The sequence below is a fragment of the Crinia signifera genome, chromosome 1, assembly GCF_055691185.1.
Source record: "Crinia signifera chromosome 1, ASM5569118v1, whole genome shotgun sequence".
Classification (NCBI taxonomy): Eukaryota; Metazoa; Chordata; class Amphibia; order Anura; family Myobatrachidae; genus Crinia; species Crinia signifera.
In genome coordinates, this window is record NC_139217.1 from 322,880,467 (window position 1) to 322,902,767 (window position 22,301).

The window sequence follows — 22,301 nt, forward strand, 5'->3', positions numbered from 1 at the left end:
TCGAAGAATTTTTTAAAAACCTGGACAGCAACGATTTGAATTTGAAATTTACTTCCAATATACAGCAAGAGTCCATAGAATTCCTGGACCTGATCCTGACGCACGAGAACAACAAAGTTATAACCAAGAACTTCGTAAAAAGTGTAGACAAAAATAGTTACTTACACCATAAAAGTAATCATTTGAAGAGATGGAAAGAAAACATCCCATATTCTCAATTCCACAGAATTAAACGCAACTGCAGTAAACAGGAAGATCTGGAAGAACAACTTACCCTGTATGGTCAGCGTTTCATGGAAAAAGAATATCCAGCGGGCCTCATAGAAAAAGCAGCAGAAAAGACAAGGAACACGAGCCGCACGTCACTATTGACATACAAAACCAAGGAAGAGGACAAGAGAGAATCGGTAGCATTCATTACTACTTACAATCGACACGAAAACACAATCAGAAAATCCATACAAAACCATTGGGGGATCCTATTAATGGACCCAATCCTCAAAGAAATCCTACCCCCAAGACCGGACATTGTCTACAGGAAATCGAAAAACCTAAAAGACCTACTAGCACCCAGTATGCTGAAAACATCTAAGCCCTCCTCAAAATTACCCAAATGCAAAGGATCCTATAAATGCGGGAAATGTGTGATCTGCAAATACCTCCATCCTAACAGAAAACAATTCACAGACATTGGGGACAAGAATGAATTCCAGATTAAGGATTTTATGAACTGCAACTCTACCTCCGTTATATACCTACTGGAATGTACGTGTGGAAAGAAATACGTAGGGAAAACCAAACGCCCACTTAAAATCAGGATTCAAGAGCACGTAAGGAGCATCAAAAACAAACTTGACAACCATGCTGTTCCCAGACATTTTTCAGCAATCCACAAATCCAACCCCGAAGATATGACATTCAAAGCCATTGAACATGTCCAGCTGGGAGAAAGAGGAGGCGATCTGGCAAAGAAACTTTCCCAAAGGGAGATGTATTGGATATTTCAGCTCCAGACACTACACCCCAATGGTCTAAATGAGGGATACGAAATTGCCCTATTCCTGTAAAGGTCCTGTAACCTTCCCTTGAGAAGAACCTTACCCCTTCCACACAAGCACACCACACCCCACTCCATCCTTCTTTGTTTTTCCTCTTTACTATGCATCCTTTATCATCCTTCTATACACCATGGTCACTCTCTGAGCAAATAGGTACCCAAGTCCGAGAGGATTCCAGAATCGAAAGAGATTACAGTCATACCACACTGGCAATGCCCAATCTCGTCCGATCTTGGCAGCCAAGCAGTGTTTGGGCCTGTCTAGTATCAGGACAGGAGACTACCTGAGAAGAATAGGTACTGTAATGAAAGAAATAAGGAACCTCGAGATAAGGACAAAATGAAAGTACCAAGGCTCAGTTCACACACATTTTTGCTCACCTCTTTATATATTTCACCTTTATACCTGTCACTCATTAGCTTAAACCACCGATCTCTCTCACGGATAGATATCTTACAAATAAATAGTCATATATAGACACTCATCAAACTTAAAATTAAGTCTATCACCTGGTCCACTCACACCAGAGTCATTTATAAGCACCTCCTACTATTTATTCAATATTAGTAAATATTTAATATCCTCTCTATCACTCACTATTATTTATTAAACACTCTGTCATATTAATTTGCTGCTATATATATATATATATGTATTTATGAAAATATCTTTTACTTATTTATTTACATCAAATACTGTTATAATTATGTATAAAAAAAATTCTGTGTACAATGCTGTTGCTATACATCGCTATTAATATTGGTATATATTATGGTTTTAAATATCGCTACTAAGTCATATGAAATTAACTTGTGCAAATGTCCAAAGTACAAATATTAACTTGATACATCTTATATTTCCATGTACCATACGAAATCGATATAAAACGAAAGTATGAACAAAATCCAGTGAACTCAAATGTCCGCATAAAGAACCCACTAAGATGGCTGCTTCTCAATGCAAAAATCCCTAAAAGTCCCCGGAAAAATGGCCGCCGAACAGAGACGAAAACTATCTCAGACCTGAAACAGCGTGCATCACAACTGTGAATCTGAATGACAGCCGCTATAGCCAACCCGTGCACAGCGCTCGAGACCGGAAGTGTGGCAGAACAGCGCATCCGCTGAAGAAGGGCGGAAGACGCCCAGTCAAATGAACTATTCCCACACAGGAAACGGGGCGGAAGTGACGTCCGCCCACCGGAAGTGGGGACGCGCTTCCCTCAATTAAGCACTATGTCTCATTTCTTTTATGTTTCTCATGCTTATTCCGCGGTTTTTGTAATTATAAGCAAATGGGCAGATAATCTCCCTAGCAACTATATTAAGAGGATAAAATTCCGTTTGATACACTTAATCACGAAAACGGAGGCCACATCCCACAGGATGTGACCTCATCACCATGTGCACTAGGCATACTAGTATAAATAGAGCCCCATACACATCTCCCCCTCACCCCTTGAAGAAGTCTTTTAAGACGAAACGCGTTGGGCAGTGCCTGCTGACTCCTCCACTAAGTTAAGTTATTCACTTTTTAGACTTTTTAAAGTGTATATTATTTTTAACTAAAAATTTTTTTTAAAAAAAAAAAATTTTTTTAGCATAAAAATTCCCATCCTCCATTTTTTAGCACCCATCAAGTGTAGGCTTTTTTTAGCAACATTGCCGCATTTTACTAATTTTCTACTGTTTTTTCTATTGAACTTGTATTTGTATTATTGCCTGTTTTCTCCCCCCCTTTTTTTGGTGCTATTGTGCACTTTTTGTATCAAATAAAACTTTTTTATTATAAAGAGTTTTCTAGTACATAGGTATTTATTGTCGCTGTTTCCTCTATTCCAACCATTCGTAAATTTCTATTGTGACACCCCTTACCAAGGTGTCCTTTTTTAGAGGCAAGCTGACTTCCCTTTGTTTTTTAACAAGGGGTACCAGTGTACATTAAAACTGTATTACATTTGGACAGTCTGAGGACATAAGTGGCGCCATACATCTTTTTCTTTCCCATATATATATATATATATATATATATATATATGTATATATATATATATATATATAATGAAAAAAAAAGGATATTATTGAGTGATAATCAATTTGTGGCAGCAGCAGCACATGCATATGACATCTAATGTGCACAATGAACATCGCACCACCTACTGCGCACATTAGAGAGCTGACTCAGAGTTGCACACTGTAGCAACTGGCAATGCAAGTGTCAGTCCTCCCACAGTGCACAAGTGTGATTCTTAAGCCTGGGGACCAACACGCCCATATTAAGCATCTTTATAAGCTGAATTACCAATTGGTGTATATTTAGACTCAATTATAGGTCATACAATTACAAATTGCACCAGCCTACAGTATGTGCAGATTCTGTCAGAGTATGGAATCCAATGTGAGCGATTAAGAGGGAAATGTATGAAGAGGTGGTAAGTGTTAAATGTGTTATAACCAGCAATATTTGACACATACATTACACATTGCAATGGAATCACTATTCCTCTATGGTATCTGTAGGATCTATAAATCTTGTTGTTACAATGCAAATGTATAATTATGGAAAATCATTGAAATGTTATTATATATGCGGATGTATCTGCTAAGAAATGGAACATTACAGTGTTTTCCTAGAAAACAGTGCAACGTAGCACACTAAATACAGAAATGCTGCATATCATCTTAATCAGCAGATGCTGCTTGTGTGTATTTGATGCTATTTAATGGAAAAGTCACAAAAAAGACTCCCAGCACTATAGTCACATAGAAAGTGGATAGTTATAAATTGCCAGCTAACCAGCTAGGCTGTGGCCACACACAGCAGCCAAGCGGGTCTCATTCAGCCTGAACAAAGGTTCCTATGCCGCTGCCCATGGCGCGGTTGGACAGAACATCGGAACAATCGGATTTCAAGGTGAACACATACATTTGAATCGGCAATGGCCGGATTCTGTTCTGCAGGATCCCACCACAAAGCTATGTGTGACCCCACACATCCTCCTTCCTGTCAAATGGGTCCTGCTGAATAGGACCCACTTGGTCGCTATGTGTGGTCCCAGCCTTATGCCCCGTGCACACGGGGCGAGATCAGCTTTGTGCTGAGCAACACTGCATCGCCTCAATAGAGAGAACATGGGTGATGACTAGATATTACTACCATTTTTCAAACACAGCCTGAAGAATTACAGGAGCTGATTGGCTGGTGGTTTATCACTGTCTACTTTAACACTGTTTGAAGTTTGGTGCATCTGGCCCAATCATTATCCAGTGTAGTGACGCATGAAAGTGACATAGAAAATAATATTTTTGTTGTAAATTCACAATCAATTATCAACATGTTTATTTTTTTAGTCAGGGAAAACCTAGAAAATATACAGTAGAGAAAAAAAAGCCATATGAAAACCACTAAAACCTTCTGTGTGATATTGCGCACTGCCTCCTATACACATCCTGTGCACTGGTCCACACACAGCGATTCCTCAGGCAAAAAGGATGTGCATCTGTGAGGTGTGAAGAATGAATAACACTGTCAAAAACAGTTCCCGACTAGGAGCTATAAAGTACTGTACATTTCTAAAATGTGCCTCTAAAATTTGTGCTTCTAACAATTGCCAGGATGTTACAAATCATACAATGTTTGAAAAACTACCTATAGAGGCATATTCACACATGTGGCTGCAAATCCTGTATAGGAAAATAGATTAGTTATTTTGTGAGTGAGTATTGTGTCATTTCATATTAAAACTCAAAAAAGGTGAAAGCAAAAATTAGTGTAAAGGCCTCATTCTAAACATTTCTGCTCATAAATGACACTACTCTACTTATAGACTGAATACAGAAAAATGATCTGGAATCACTGGGCCACCAGAACCTCAGAATCCTATAGCAGTCACAGCTTCTGCAGTGTTGATAGTTCCACTATAATGTGTAAGGACTTTGTCTTCTAAACATTAACCTTACCCATCACATTAATTTAACAGCATAGCAGTAAAATATTATGGGGAAGTGAAACCTCTAAAACTGGGTACACACTAAGCGACATGCCATCCAGTCAGTCGATTTGAAATGGTAGGTAGCCTATATCACTAAGTGTGTACCAGCAATAAGCATCGAACTTAACCTTATCGATAGCGTTCTAAAGCATGCTAATGACAGGCAAAACAGTTATCGTTCCATCATTCATTAAGATTGTGCAAGTGTGTACCAGTAATTCCCGCTCTGACAGGGATTAGCTCTGATGTCGTAAGCAAATGGCAGAAGAGAAAACATTTATGCAAAAAGAAAGCAGCTCTTTGGCATATTTTCTCCAAGACACATAACAAGTAATTGTTTTTTCATAAGGTCATGTTCCAGTATTTCGTTTCACACTAATGAATGTAAGATGCTAACTTAAGCTAGGACAAATGAATGAACTTACGCCCTGTTACAGTAATTCCCAGACAAAAGGAAATAATCGACAATGGGGCTATTCTGATCTATTGAAAACAGCTGCTAGATCAAAAGAAGAGGGGGAGGTTATACCCCATAACCCCATAAGAAAATACAATAATCAAATATTACCGTATATACAGTATATTTGATTATACCAAATGAAAAGATATGGATGGCCGGAATATATTAATTTGCAGGCACATTTGGATTTGAGCAATAGCACACCTAGATATGAGTGAGGAAATAGCAATTACAGAACTACGTAGCTCAATGCTGCAGGAGCTCGCACACTCCTAGACTGCACCCCTAAGAACTGTTTACTGCATTGTGCTCTTTGGATGGACAAGGGCACAAATACTGTATGATCTTAACAGCAAAGTTTTGGTTTAGCGAGCAGAAAATGCCCTCTGGAGAAAAATCACTATACCCCCTGCATAGGCAAACAGAGGGAAGGAGGGAGGGGGGGGGGGGTTCCGGTTGGCAAGAAACCCCTCTTTTCTTTGTAAGTGGTTCTGTTACAACCCACCTCCAGCGCGGGTCGTGTTACTGCAGCAGTCACTATGTTCTTTGTATAGTTTCTATGTACTCACTAGATCAGCACTCCAGGTTTTGGTGGCTGATCCATCTTGCCTTGTTTCCATGCATACCTTAGTCCTTGGTATTTAGGTATGCCCTCAGCACAGAGAACCTGCCGGTTATAGTCCTGTATAGATCGGTTTAGTCCTGTTATACACTTAGTATATTCCTGTTACTGGTTATTTCCATGTTCGTAGATATTGTCAGAGTTCCTAGCTAACTACTGTCCGAGATTACTCCAGTGTGCAGTTTGTTCCAGTCTGTGTCTAAGTATTCCAGCAAGCACACCTGCCGGGTTTCCTGAGAAGTCCTGCCTGTGTCAGAGAACCACTGCTTCCAGTGTGTAAGATCTTGTCTGTGTCCAGCTTCTGTGGGTACCAGCGGCTCCAGGGATCCATAGCTCTTGTTTTGAGACAGAGTCATGGATGCGGTTAGGGTGCAGGCGTAATGCTGATTTATCTATTGTATGTTTCTGATTTGTTTGTCTCTCGGCAGATGCCATAGGCATTGGTCAAGCCTGATGATGGCTTGCTGAGGCGGTTATGTTGTAATCCTATCCGCAATACCTTGGTTATAGTTTTGTTTATTGTGACTGATTTGCATTATAGCGGTAGGGACCGCAAACCCTGTGTTCAGCTCTGTTTGCAAGGTTGCATACTCGTATGTATGTATATGTGCAGAGCTTAGTTATCTTTTGTTATTTAGTCAGTTTATCCTCTTACTAGTACCCGAAGGCCACAGCCTCTGCCGAGGTCCTGAAGGCCACAGCCTCTGCCGAGGTGCCGAAGGTCTCTGCCCCAGAAAGGGTCCCAAAGACCACAGCCCGAGAAAGGGTCCTGAAGACCCCTACCCCAGGAGGGGTCCCGAAGGCCACAGCCCCAGAAAGGGTCCCGAAGTCCACTGCCTCAGGAGGGGTTCCGAAGGTCACAGCCCCAGAAGAGGTCTTGAAGGCCATAACCCCTAAGGGGGTTCTTAAAGTCACAGCCTCAGGAGCGGGTTCCAATGACTTTACCTCAGTGAAGCACTCTAGCCAGTCAGTGGAAAATCCCAGCCTGTAGCCATTGCAGCTGGGCGTACTCTTTTATCTTCTTCTTACAGTAATGTTCCTGAAACCTTAGCTTCTAGAGTAATGGAACCTATTTTTGGTCTATTCTCAGATTCCGATTCAAAACATGAGTCTGAGATTGATGGTATTCCATGCTTTGCGAGCCCTATGATTTTTAAAGAAGATTTTTTCAAACCAGGGACAACTTCTCTTTCTAAACAATGCCAGAGAAGGAAGAAGAGAAATTGTCTAGTTGCTGAACCCATGTGTTATGAGGAGCCTCTATACAGACAAAGAAATACATTTTTTTTCAGAGGTTTCCAGAGTAGCTCATGGAAAGAAGAAGAATAATAAGCGCTGATTTTTACCTTTGCCCTGCTTGTAATATCTTTTGATCTGGTCTTTTTGTGTCTAGTGGCCACCTTCAAGGGGGAGGGTCACTGTTACAAGCTGTTTCCACAGCTCTTGTTTTTGTTTGTTTTGTCTCGGTTTGTGCTAGCATGCCAGGTTTCCGGATGTATCCCTTGTTGTGGGAAACCTGGTATTGGGGTCCCTTGACCCCTTGTCAAGAGGGGGGTACTGTTACGAGCGCCTCCGGTGGGTCGGTGGGTACTTGTTTTCTAGCACGGCGCCTATCGTGGTACATCGCATGCCTTAAGTTAAGGTACTTAAGGCATGCGATGGACCCGATTTTCTGTCTTTAACTGGCTCACTTGCCGGTAAAAGTGAAAATCGCGTTGATCGCGTCCATCACGGCCCCTAATAAGGGGCCGCGATGCGACCGACGCGATCAACGCGATTTCCCCATAGGGAACAATGTTAAAGTGAAAATCAGGTTGATCGCGTCCGTCATGCGATCAACCCGATTTGACATAGGTGACAATGTGAAATGGGCCAATATGGCCCATTTCACATTGAATATGTGTAAAAAGCATGGTTAATGTCCCCCCCCCAATTTTAACGCCACCCCGCTATTGACGCCAACCTGAAGAGTGGCGAGCACACGTGCCCGCTAGGGGCGGCGGTACGCGTCCTCCGACCTTTTCATACCCCTACTATTCAAGTCAGCTTGGAGTTGAGAATAGAAAGTGTGGTGAGCAGTGCAATTAATTACCATATTAATGAGTTGCAATAGATTGAACTGGATATTTTCTTATTCTGAGCGTACATTTTTATGAATCTGCTGCCAGATATTTAGATCCATCTGCCTAGGTCAGAAATTTTACCCCAGGCTTTTTCTTTCCAAACTCTCGCTTTCCCCTTCCCCCCCCCCCCTCCCCCTTCTTTATCTAAATTTTCTTTCAATGTGCAAAGAGAGACTTTCTGGTGGCGAATTTCAGCCCTGCAATGCTTCAGTATCAGGGCTGACCTAACACCACTTACAGGCAATGTTCCCTCTAATTTTACAAAGGCTGTGTGCGGCAAAAGATTTTAGCTGTGCAACTTTTGTGCGTCACTTATATATAACCGGAAAATGACGTTCAGCATTTGTGTTAACTTTACTTCAAACTGATATTAAACATTTAAACATTCAAAACACAGCACACAATGTAGTTAATGGGTGAAACACACATTAATTGAGTCCACAACTGCAAAAAGGGACCACTGCTGCTTTGTGCGCTCTGTTGTAATGTCTGTGCGCACGCTCGGCAAGTTGTGTGCGCGCGCACAGCTTCGAGGGAACACTGCTTACAGGAGTGTCCTCTTTTCACCTGCTATTTTTTCCATCAGTGCATCTAACTCTTCTCTCACCCCCCTTCCGCTCATCTTTATGAAGAAGGTGGGCAGCAGAAAGATTAGATTCTAACTCACTGTACTGCGCTTTTCCCAATCTTGAAAGGATACCTGCGCCAGTTACCATACTGCCATATTTTCTACAACATACGGCTAACCATCAACTAGGGGTATACTATATGTGACTCTCTATATTATATTCTCAATTTAATTAACAACAATTTTCAAATACGTTTAGATAAATCACATACTCTGGATCTGTCATCAGCTGACCTATTATAGGTTTCAATAAACTTGCATAATTTATGCTATATGTTTATTCAAAACAACACCACCAACTGCCACTGATTTGGACATGATTATATGAGAAAATAAATCAGTGGCCACTTTTTTGTTCACATGAAAATATGCTAAATATTCATTTATAGTTTAACTCTACATGGCTAATTTTTGCCTCATATGACTTAATGGAGTTATCACTATTTTAGACTAATTGGAATTAAAAGTTAAGTTTTAACTCATTCATTATACATTATTCTCAAATAATCAAAAGTGTGCCTCCAAAAAGGAATCCCTGTCTGTGAACGGCTGACCACTCTTTGTGGACTACCGTTTCTCTTCTTTTTAAGTATATTGGTACTTGATTCCTGGAGACACCTCCAACGTCATAATTGTTGTATGTCACCAAATACACAGTTTTTTTAGTTGGTTTTCTAACTACATTTGACTCTCTTACTGTCCTGTGCATGATACTACTCCTACCTGTTTCTAGTGCAAATATACACCAACAGTGTATATTGGTAGTTCCAAAAGGGTGGTCCAGCCACAAAGATCATTACAGTTCTACATACAGAAGGATTTAGGCAGGGGTGTAACTCCCAGAGGCAATTGAGTTGCATTCCTCTGGGCTCCAAGCCCTAAAGGGGCACCTGAATACAGTATATAGCAAACCATGCGTGGTTCATAGTGGGACTCCAGCTCTTCCAATGCTGCAGAGTTAATTGGAACAGTCTGAGGAGCCCTGCTAACACCTGGTATAGGGGACAGGATGGTTCCTGTTGGGTCAATAGTGCACCCGCTGCTGCTTCTGGAATGTGAGATGGGTTGCTGATTCACACTGCAAACCGCTGAATCTTGTGAGTCCGACCCAAGGTCACACCATTTTTTGGAGGCAACAAACTTCATCTTGCCTGCAGGTGACTGGGATGAGGTTACGCCTCTTGATATAGGTATTTATTTCCATGGCCACAATATGAAAGCAATTTCATGCATCGGGGCCTGTGGGATAACTGAGCAGGGCAGCTATTTAAATGATCACATAACACAACTAACAAAACCTGAATACCTGGCTGGCTTTTTCCCCAGGTTGGGATAGAAATCTTTTGTGTGCAATTTATTTTTTCTTAAGTAGCTTGTTGCTTTTCATGAGCTGCCAACATTTCCAACATGATCAAAACATGAAAATGGCACAATGAATAGGAATCCTGTAACTAATCACCTAATAGGGTGACCGTGACCATTACCAGACGCTTATTCTGCTTCTGTAAACTAGTGACGGATTGCAGTTGTTGCCAGGTCAGTGAATACATTAATTCCAGGGCAATGGAAAGTATGTTTGTGAAATGAAAAGGCCCTTGCTGACATTGCATCACAATTTCTAGACAGTGCCTTGAGTACCAAATAAATCTCTGGTCTTGGATACGTGCCCAAATACTATGACCTAGTTTCATTAGGGTGGGAAACAAATAATAAGTATCCTTGAGGGAGCAGATTACCAGAATAGCTTCCAGTGTAAAAACAGAACCTGAAATCCCAAATGCAGACCATTTTTTCACTGCAACGTACAAGTTTTCCATAATCATTGTGTTGTTAGGATGCCCCGAGGAACAGAGAACACAGTTTATGTATGTTATACAGTATAACATGATATATCCCTCACAAGTTTAGTCAGGTTATTTTGGACTTTACAGCCATGAAGCCTAAATACAGTCTGTAACGAGAGCTTCACTTGTTGCTTTTCCTGACACAATAAATGCGCTTTTACATTTATTTCTACATATTTGACATTTAGTTTGCTAATTTAATATGCATCACTGCATGTTCAGTGTACCCTAACAAGGACCGAAATGCATTTAGCATACTTTAGAGAGTAACACAGATATCACAGTGAATGTACAGTATGCATATTTCACTACATAAATCAATTCTACCTTCTCCAAAAATTATGGCCTACTTGGTTTCAGCCAATAAAGTGGCGAAGTAGAATTTACTCATTTCATGTTCACTAATGCCGCTTTTATATTGCTTAGTAGGTATGACCTGGCTTGTGACCCTTTTACATTGCTGTCTCTACTCGGCATTATGCCAGGCCACTGATGTCACCGGAGGTGGATCCTGAGTCGGCGGTTGGAGAGGACATCATCTCCCAGCATTGGATATTTCATTGCTGTGAACAAGTCCTGGGTCACATTGATCTTAGTTACCCATTTACATTGCACCATGAGCTGGGTTGAATCCATTTTCAACCATGCTCGCTACCCGGGTTGAAATGTCGGGTTATTTGACCTGGGTAATTTCAACAGAGTTAGTTTCTACTGCACAATATCCCAGGTTACTGCACATTAATGTTCAATAACCCAGGATATTTATGGTAGTGTAAAAGCATAAAAGCAGTATAATTTCCTTACTGTATGCCATACTTGCCTACCCTCCCGGGAACTCCTCCTGGCTCCCTCGTGAAGGTGAGCAATTCTCCAGCAGCCCCTTTCCCTGCTGCACCAAAATACCCCCCCCCCCCCCCCCCCCACCTGACTTGTACTATCTGGTCTCCTCTCCGGGAGAGAAGCCTAAGAGTAGGCAAGTATGCTGTGTGCACAACTATTAGATGACTGTGCAGTTTGGAGGGGATCTGCAATAACAACTGCAATGTACAGTAGTTTTCTGTAGCTTGGTTGCAAATAAATTGCATAATATGTTATTTCTGCATCTTCAGCATAAAGAAAAGTTCTACTCTACTCTGAGCACAGGGGATAAACTGTAAAGTTAAAATGACCTGTTGCCTATCCGGTCCTGTCTTTTAGCTGCTTTTTATACACCACAATATTTTTAGAAACTTGTGAAAAAGCTTCATGAGGTCGCAGAAATCTCTCAGTTGAATTCAGTCTCAGCTTTGCCTAAGTGCATTCTCTGATCTAAGGGCCTATTTCAGCATGGATTGCTAATTAGAGACAAAGCAGTTGTCTGCGATACAAAAGTAACCACACAGAAAGAAAGAATGGTACTTGTGTGTTATCAGGGCGCCCAATTAGCATACGTACGCTAGCGTACTGAAATCGCATCGCGACGCATGTCCCGTGCGATGCGATTTTCCTATGTAATTTATTCACTGCTCTCTTGCCGCGGGTGGATCGCATCGCATGCAAAATCACATGCGATTGCTTGCGATTTTATAGGGTGCAATGCCATTTACTTTCCTATACACTTCTATGACATGCAATGAGCCCCGCAAAGGAACGGCGGAATGCGTCCTCCCGACCTTTTCATACCCCACTATCCACGTCGGCGTGGTGTTGATTTTATATAGTGTGGGGAGCGCCACCGAGCCCGAAGCGCAGCGAGCCCTGCGAGGGGATGCGGATTATGTTACAAGTATTGCCACTCTTCAGGCTCGGTGGCTTGCTGCGCTCGCCCCACTATATAAAATCAACTCCACGCCAACGTAGATAGTGGGGGTATGAAAAGGATGGGAGGACGCATTCCACTGACCCACTCGGTGCTCACTGCGCTCGCCACGCTTCGGGGTGGCGTGGATAATGGGGGGGTTGACTAAAACTCATTGCATGTCGCAGAACTGTATAGTAAAGTAAATGACATCGTACCCTATAAAATTGGATGCAAACCGCCTGCGGCAAGAGAGCAGTGAATAAATTACAAAGGAAAATCGCATCGCATGGCACTAAAACGGGACATGCGATACGATGTGATTTTCTTACACAGAATCGCCCACTAAGCACCGTGCTAATACACAAGTACCGGAAGAATAAACATCCATTGCAAAGTTGCGCATGCATCCCAGACAACAATGTATTTGCAGAACCATTCACAAAAACCAAATCATCAAACAATTCAATCAAACTGCAACTGCTGTGTAACTGCTATGGATACGGTTATTTATTTGCATGCGTGGCTGTAAATTGCTAATAAATAACCGTATGCATGGCAGTCACAGAGCAGTTGTGGTTTGATTGACAGGAGGCCAGCGTATATGGCCAGGAACATGGCGTTTCCTGGGTGTGTTTGTAAAAAAAATGCATGTCCAACTGGAAAATTGTCGAGACAAGCAAAACGTCAACATGGAAAAGCTAGACATGCGTTTTTCACTTTTTGGGTGTCAAAGTCACAGCTGGACCCCAATTAATGTACCGCATCTCCTGAATTGGCTCGCTTTGCTCACCATACTTCAGACCTGGTACCTCACTAAGGGCCAGATGCACTAAGCTTCAAAAGTGATAAAATGGATAGTGAAACAGCCAGCCAATCAGCTCCTACCTGCCATGTCACACACTGTTATCAGGCAGGCAGGATCTGATTGGTTTGTTGTTTATCACTCTCCATTTTATCACTTTTGAAGCATAGTGCATCAGGCCCTTAGTTACTGCTGAGCACAGCTCAGCACAGTTTACTGTTTCCAATCGGAGTGCATGTAGATGATAACGTATGAAAAGTTCAAAAAGTGAAGAAAAATCCATAAACACTTAGATCAACTTTTTAATTTGTCCCATAGCCAAGTTAAACTTTTGAACATGTACACAATATGTATGTCAACCTAGACATTGTCAGCTTATCTAATAGGGACTCTAAACTATTTCAGGATGTAATTACCTAAACAATACATTGTCTGATCACCTTACCGAAGACCGATTGAGAAATGTTGGGATCACAGAGTTCAAGTACGCTGCCCTGCATTACACAAGCCAAACACTCCTAGGGAGGAGACTGTGACAGCTGTCAACATAACTCTAATTCCAGATGAAAGGAGCAATGTTGTCACAGCACAATCATCTGTGCTTCAGGGAGAGCACTAACATAGTAGAGATGACATCCAAATTATCTTATGTGGCGAAGTGATGTGCCCTACAAAACATCATATGCCTCAGAAAGAAATGGACTGTGATTTCTTAAATTCAACTCACACAACGGAGAGGCAGCTCAGTATGTCTATATTAGATAGTATTTCTTTGTAGATTGGTCATACCACTAAATATCCTAATATACAGCAAGCTATAATTAGTCATATTACTTTATGCATCTACAGGACATAATAATGTTAGCAACTCATAAACTCTATAACAGTGTCATTCGTAAAAAGTGCCACATTGCTATAATTTAATGACATAAACTAATGCTTAGTGTACATAATAGCCATAGGAATCTAAACCGAGGCGAAATCACAAGAAAATTTAATTAAAGAGACCTAGGACTTTGAGAACAAGAATCCTACAGTCAGTCTACTGCAGCCCAATTATCAGATTAGCAGACGAGGCAGCTACACAGCATGGGACTGTGGATAAACAGGACTGTACACAGGGAAATGGGTGCAGGAAGGCTGAGCGACATGCTCAAAGCACACCGCGATGTGTGCCAAGCGATCAGTACAGAGCGGGGCTTTGCCTATTGTTGAGCAGGAAAGACAGTGCAAGCACGGCAGACAATGGCGATGGGTAGAACAGCACATGGCTGCCACCCGGTGCTATACACACGGAGCACCCCATTTGTAAGTGATCTAGTCAGATCGCTTAGAAATGGGGCTAAATTTGCCTTGTGTGTATGCCCCTTATAAGCATCTATAGTTCTCTGGGTATAAATATACTTCATACAGTAGTAAAAGGAGTCTTGAATACTGTAACTGTATTCTGTGATCGATAATACGCAAAAATTGGGTTTGGTACATTAGGTCGACATGGAAAAAAGGTCTACAGAAGGAAAAGTTAAATTTAAAAATGGTCGCACATGTAGTGTACCCATTAGTGTACCGTATCCACACAAGTGGCTCACTTTTCTTACCATGCTTTGACTTTACCATTCCCAATCATAGTCCACATGAATGAAAAAGTATAAAAATGTTTAAAAATAAAAACACTAGTGACAAATTCATGTTGACCATATGCTGTGTCGAGAATTATCATGTCAAACTTTTAACTAAGTCAACCTAATGCATGTCGAGTAATAGTGTTCGACCTATTGGTTGCCAACCTTATTACTTGTGACCTAAAGTCCAGAAACCAAAAATTAAATGGGTTGTGAAATCATTCACCCAGTTGGCATCACTTTCAATTTATCTGCCAGAGAAATTTGTTTTAATTGTATCAAATTAACTCAGACAGCAATATAACAAGAGTTTAGGGATTACAAATGTGTAAATGAGCAAAGTTATATCCATATAAATAACAAAACATGAGAGTACACACTCTACATGTACCATCAGAGGCAGTTACAATGAAAAACAATTTATTCAATATACAATGCCCATTCACTGTATGTCCCCCACTCTGCCCCATTCACTGTATGCCCCCCACTCTGCCCCCATTCACTGTATGTCCCCCACTCTGACCCTCCTTCACTGTATATTCCCCTGCCTAACCCCCGTACCACATACTGCCTCCCTTCACTGTATATTCCCCTGCAGGAGACAGATGCTTGGGCTCCCTGCCGCCGCCCTTCTCCGCTCCGCATTTTACGGGAGCAAGCTTCCCCTTTGCTGCTCTCCCTTCCCCGCACACTGCTGTCACTGTGATCACGTGGAGGGTGATTTATAATTGCAGCAGCAGGAGTTGGACAAATACTCATCTGAAAGACGGCAAACACGTCTCACAGTGGCAGCCGGCACCCCCTCACCGATGCAGACAGCAAGTCAGCAAGGTAAAGGCACTGTATGCCCCCCAATCTGCCTCATTCGCTGTATGTCCCCCAGTCTGCCTCCATTCACTGTATGCCCCCCACTCTGCCCCCATTCACTGTATGTCCCCCAGCGTGCCCCTCCTTCACTGTATGTCCCCCAGCCTGCCCATCCTTCACTGTATGTCCCCCAGCCTGCCCCCATTCACTGTATGTCCCCCAGCCTGCCCCCATTCACTGTATGTCCCCCAGCCTGCCCCCATTCACTGTATGTCCCCCAGCCTGCCCCCATTCACTGTATGTCCCCCAGCCTGCCCCCATTCACTGTATGTCCCCCAGCCTGCCCCATTCACTGTATGTCTCCCAGCCTGCCCCCATTCACTGTATGTCCCCCAGCCTGCCCCCATTCACTGTATGTCCCCCAGCCTGCCCCATTCACTGTATGTCTCCCAGCCTGCCCCCATTCACTGTATGTCTCCCAGCCTGCCGAATTCACTGTATGTTCCCCACTCTGCCCCTTTCACTGTATATTCCCATAAACTGCCCCTCCTTCGCTGTATGTACCCCAGTCACTGTATGCCCCCCACTCTGCCCCTATTCACTATGTCTCCCAGCCTGCCCACCCTTCTCTGAATGTACCACATACTGCCTCCCTTCACATTATATTCCCCTGCAGGAGACAGATGCTTGGGCTCCCGCCACCGCCTTTCTCCGCTCTGCATATTACGCGAGCAAGCTTCCCCTTTGCTGCTCCCCACACCTCGCACACTGCTGTCACTGTGATCGCTGTGGAGAGTGATCTATAATTGCAGCAGCAGGAGTTGGACACATACTCATCTGAAAGACGGAAAACACGTCTCACAGTGGCAGCCGGCACCCCCTCACCGATGCGGATGGCAAATCAGCAAAGTAAATGTGCGCTCGCCGGGGTCCCACCTCTAGAGTCCCACGTCAACCTCCCGCCGCCCGCTTCTGGCTGGAGGCTGCTTGAAGTGACATCACGGGCCGCAATTGGCCCCCGGGCCAGACTTTGGACATGCCTGCATTAGGCTAAAACATCAATATTTTACAAGAAAAAAAAAATTGGTTGTTTTGACACTTTCTACAGGCAATATTAGGCATCACCAGAGAGTGGAGCGTAGGCCTAGACAATGGATATTAGAGGATGGAAAATTAGGCCTGTACAGTAGCTCGATAAGTGATGTGCAGACCACCTAGGTGCATCACTGCAATGCACAGCATTTTCCACTGCATTCTCTGTGCTTCATAAAGGAATAATCGAAAACCCCAATATGTCATTACATGTTGGGGAAAAAAGTTATACGCAGATTGCCTGTCCCAGATAGATGAAAAATGAACGGTAGCTGCTCATTTTTTATCCACATATTTGAGAATTATTGTGAACTAAATAGTATATGCTTTTCAGAATACTTACATGCTTTAAATGTAATGTCATAAATGGAAACAATAGCAAAGTTCATGCTATGACTGAGTAGTCATAGTATGACATAGTAGACAGCTACACAGTATACATACGCAAGTACAGGACTAGGCTGAATCTATTTAAATTGGTTGTAGTATAATAGATCTACAATTTCAATAGGTTAAAAACATATTGTCGACATGCATTAGGATGGCAGGTACAAAGGTCGATGGAAAGAGAAGGTAGACATGACAATGGTCAACTCAAAAATGGTCAATGCAAGTTTTTGGGGTTTTTAAGCCCCATCTTTACATTTCATGTTATACAGTATGACCACAACCAGTACTAACATGCACCCTCACTTGCTCACCATGCATCGGGGAAGGTTAATATTCCCAACAGATGGAAAATTAAACATGTAAACCCCCCCCCCCCTCCAAAAAAAAGTGTAAACCATTTGTCGACCACGGTCATCTAGACCTTCTGATCCTGTCGACCTTTCGTACCTGTTGAACTAATGCATGTCGACCACATGGTGTTACCTAGACATTGTAGATCTATCATCCAGATACTGTTCAAATCAACATGCTGTATTAAAAGATAAATTTGATATGAGCATTTAAAAGGAATTTGTAGCCTTCATACGAGTAGTTTTTATTGAGACAAGTAAGGAAAAAAAAAAAAAGAACTGAGCATATTTTATCAAGAAGTTCCAGGTGGCAATCGCAAAAACACATTGGATCATTAACAAAAATTATCATATCTGGTAGGAAAGGATTAGATGCAAAAACAATGTTTATTTTTTATCATATGTTTTTGTTAAAAGCAACACATCTGAGCAAGATGTTAATTCTCATGACTTAAATAGACATTATTGTAATTGACAGCCAAGACAAATAATAAAACGCAACATAATATTGCTTTTGTCGATAACTAGCTTTCTATTTGAATAACAAAATAGAAAAATTAGAGACAATTTTTTAAATACATTTTTTATGAAACATTTCCCCAAAAAATCATAACAAAAAGTGCAAGAGCCTAACCACCGGTCTTTACATCCCTTAACCTGTCTTACAGGGTCATAATATTGACCTTGATAGTCTGTGTGACATAAATGATTTTTTCATGAAGAAGGAACAGTTACTTGTTGATTACTTGATGAGGCTAAGGAGGGTATCCAATTACAAGTGATGATACAGCTGGAGTCTTCCAAATTATTCACAGATATTTGCTTACATTGCATCCAACTAGATTTCCCGAAAATAAAATAGTTCTTCATGCGAAGATACACAAGCTCAGTGAAACCTGTGTGTTTTTGCGCTGCAGCACATGTGGGATTTTGCTGCACCCGTCTGGGGAAGGTGAAACAAAATCCCTGAGAAGCCGCCACTCTTTCTGGCTTATTATAGCTAATAGAATAATGCCAAGCAAAGCAATTACATGCTATCAATGATCGCAAGTAATTAAATACACCCCCCTTAAAGGTATTGTAGAAATAAACTGAAAACAGCACCATATGGAAGGGAAAGCACACCCAAATGAGATTACTGGTAAAATGATTGGCAAAACAAAATGTGGTACAGTGTGGTAAAATTGGTAAAAGATTTGTGTACTAAAAATTATAACACCAGCAAGTTACCACAGAATTGTCGAAACATGTGTAGTCAGCACACTGCATAAGCACAGTAGCATTGCAGAGGCACAACATAAGTGAAGTGACAGGGAGGCAGAGGGCAATGGGGGATGGAAGAGGGTAACAGGAGTGTTTGTTTAATGAGTTTTCCCATGTCTTCCCCCCTCCTCAGACACATACTATAATGTCTGTGATCAGCGCTCCCCTCCTACCCCCTAATGCTATACTGCTGCTGCTGCTTTCCAGAACCACCCCTGCTGATGCCCTCAGGTGACACCACAACCCATTCCCATGCAGCACTTACTTACTAGACTCATTAAGAGGTTTAAGAGGCGGACATGCTATTAGACTCATTGGGTGTATTCCCTTCCCTGCTATACAAGACTCATTGAGAGCTGGCTCCTCAGAGTTTGACTGCGGTCTGCCTGTTTTATCTATAAGTTTCCTATAGCTTGGAATCCTCAGGACCCGGGAGTTCTCTTACTGACAGTCATGCGTCCGCTTTAATTATCTGCATGTAGAGGAGGGAGCCATGAGTGGAGCCTGCTTGTGGCATTGGTGGCAGCAGCTTCTGCTGGGTGAAACAGGAAAGGCAGAGCACTGGAGTGGGGGCGGAGCTGTCTAATGACTATTAGCCAGTGATCCAAGGAGTTTGAAGTACAATTCAAATTATTTTTCAGACTCTTTGGATCAATGGCTTCGAGCAATAATTAGCATGATGATCAGGGAGTCCCAACCCAATGCTGATATGGTCAGTACCCACTGTTTGAGAATTGTATTAAATTGATTATTTATGAAATTATACCATTAATTATAAAGTACACACCTATTTTATAGCACTTTACAGAGAATATGTATTCTTTCATATTCAGTCCCTGTCCCAGTGAAATTTACAATATATGGGCATGTTTCAGAGTTGTACGCTAATGCAGTCGCAGCAGAAATTCTGTATACATATACTTTTCAATAATATGCCTATATCAGTCAATAGGGTTTGAATTAAAATGTCAGGTGGCTTCACAAATCTAAGCAAATATGTAAGTACATGGAATCCTTTGTAGAATATTTGATTGTCGCCGCCCTGAGTAACTCTAGCTTAATGCAGAGTGCCCAGGAGAACAGAGATGTTGGTGCGATGTTTTCTGCGTACGGGACCGCAGTTGCATGCTGGGACAAACCCTGAAACCGGTCATGACACGCCTGCGTTTTTACTGCCACTCCCCATTACTCCCCAGTTTGTAGGTAAATCCTCTCTGAGATTACGACTGAATCACAGTGTATGCACATTGCCACTTTAAAGCATGTGCAATTGTTTGAAAATCACTCAACTCAGTGAATATAACCAATGTATACATCTCTGAATCAGGCCCTAAATTCCCTACATCATAGACACAAATGCACATTAAGGTTACAGAAGCTACTGAAGCTACCAGTATGTTATTATGCTGGAGCACCAGGGAGAAAATCCATTCAAACACATGGAGAACATGCAAACTTCATACAGGCAGAACTATGGTCGAAAACAATAATCATGACCACTGCACCGCCATGCTACCATTTCATAGTGACTGAACTGGGAGACATTTAAAAAAAGGGCGAGCTCAGTGCTGGTGCCAAGTATCCTGAAGCAGAAAAACTGGCGCTACAGTGTCCCCATTCTGATCGTTGATATTTTTGCATATTGGTCCTTGGATTAAAAAAAAGATTGATGCATTCTGCAGTTTTGTATTATCATTAGATAATAATTGTTGGTCGCAGCTCACAAACCTTCCAAAGGTCTCCCCTGTGAGAGTCAGGCCCGTTCACAGCCAAACATTGGATGACCAGTTGGGCAGAAGTAACGTCATTTCATTCTAAAGAGTATTTAGTTTTAGCTCTAGAACATGGGGTGTAGTATGGGATCCCGACAGTCATTAGCCCGACGTCGGGATCCCGACTGCCCAGACTCAGACAGCGCAACAAAGCCGCTTGCGGGCTCCCTATGATCGCCACCTATTTTATTCTACCTCTATGGGGGTTGTGGACCTCCACGAGGGAGAATGGGCGCTGGCCGTTGGGACCCCAAGTGTCGGGGTTTTAACAGGCAGGATTCCGACGTCTGTGTAATGACTGTCAGAATCCAAACTGTCTGTCAGCCATCCGGCACACAGAACATGAATCAGTTAAAATGCTTTACATCACATTATTAGGACTGGGCATACCGGGGTTCAACATAACAGTGTCCCCATTCTGATTATTGCGGTTTACACTGTTTAAGTCAGAACTGCATACCGGTCCATGCATTAAAAAAAGATTGAGGAGTCTAAACTCAATATACATAGTAAACAGTTTAACATAAATCTACAAATGCAGTAAACATACAAAGCAATTTATCATATACTTCTATAGAGTCAGTATATACAGTATTTTATACAATTTAACACAGACTTTAACAAAGACATTATATATACATAGACTATTGCTGGGTATACACTGGCAGATATATTGAGCAATCAATTGATCGGACATCATGTTGTCTAGTGATATGTCTGTGAAAGGCATCATTCACATACATATCACGTCGGCTGTGCCACTGGCTGATATTATGTAAAGGCAGGCATTTACCCGATGTCAGGATCCCGACTGTCAAAACACGGACACCGTGCCCGCAGCATGGCGAGCGCAGCGAGCCCGCAAGGGGCTTAGTTGCGCTCACCATGCGGTCTGGGTCCGGCCAGTCGGGATCCCGACGTCGGGCTAATGACTGTCGGGATAACAACTGTCGGACCCCTGTACCACACCCCAGCCAAATGCCTGGAGAACAGCATAAGCAGCCAGCGGTGATTGGCAGCTCAACTCGGTGGGCACATGTAAATGCCATCAGTCACAGTGGATCGTCGGGCAGTGTGTACAGAGAACATGCTGTCAGATCCGTCCAGAGATATGTGTCTGCAGATTAATGGATCTTGTACTGCGTACCCAGCATAAGAATCAAAGAAAACAAATATCCCTGTTTTAGATCCGTTAGAACTTAAATCCATCTTACCTGCTCCAGGAATTATGGCCAACTTGGTTTCAACTAGCCCCATTTTTGCTGATGAAGCTGAGAAGGCAAAGAAACAAAATATATTTAATATTGTTTAAAAGTCAACTTGTCAATAATGTTTATAATTATACAGCGTCAGACACTTTATAGCGTATTTCATTTTCTGCACAACAACCCCCCCCCCCCCCCCAGTATATTACTGTATATCTTAAGCATTTTTCTTTTAGCAGCTTTTGTCTCAACATCAGCCTAGAACACATTATACCAATAAAAGCATGGAGCCTAGATTTGTTTTGTGAAAATTATTACTTGGCATTACAAAACACACTTATCCTTGGCATTAATTTGATAGTTAAATATATGTCTGTCAGTAAAGCAAGAACTAACAGTCCGAGACCGTAAAGCCCCATACACACTAGATGAGAAAAATAAATTGCTCAGAAGGGCCCTTCTGAGAGATATATTTACTTTCTTGTCTAATGT

General features: G+C 42.1%; 1 protein-coding gene and 1 pseudogene across 1 annotated transcript in view; one reads left to right on the forward strand and one right to left on the reverse strand.

The window, feature by feature from the left end:
• Positions 1–22,301, reverse strand: part of AUH (AU RNA binding methylglutaconyl-CoA hydratase) — a 212,960-nt gene that overhangs the window by 76,361 nt on the left and 114,298 nt on the right. The window contains exon 6 of the mRNA XM_083187690.1: positions 21,819–21,875. Coding sequence (XP_083043816.1) covers positions 21,819–21,875 — 57 coding nt within the window. The remainder of the gene's footprint in view (positions 1–21,818; positions 21,876–22,301) is intronic.
• On the forward strand, positions 1,247–1,366 carry LOC146039015 (5S ribosomal RNA; annotated as a pseudogene).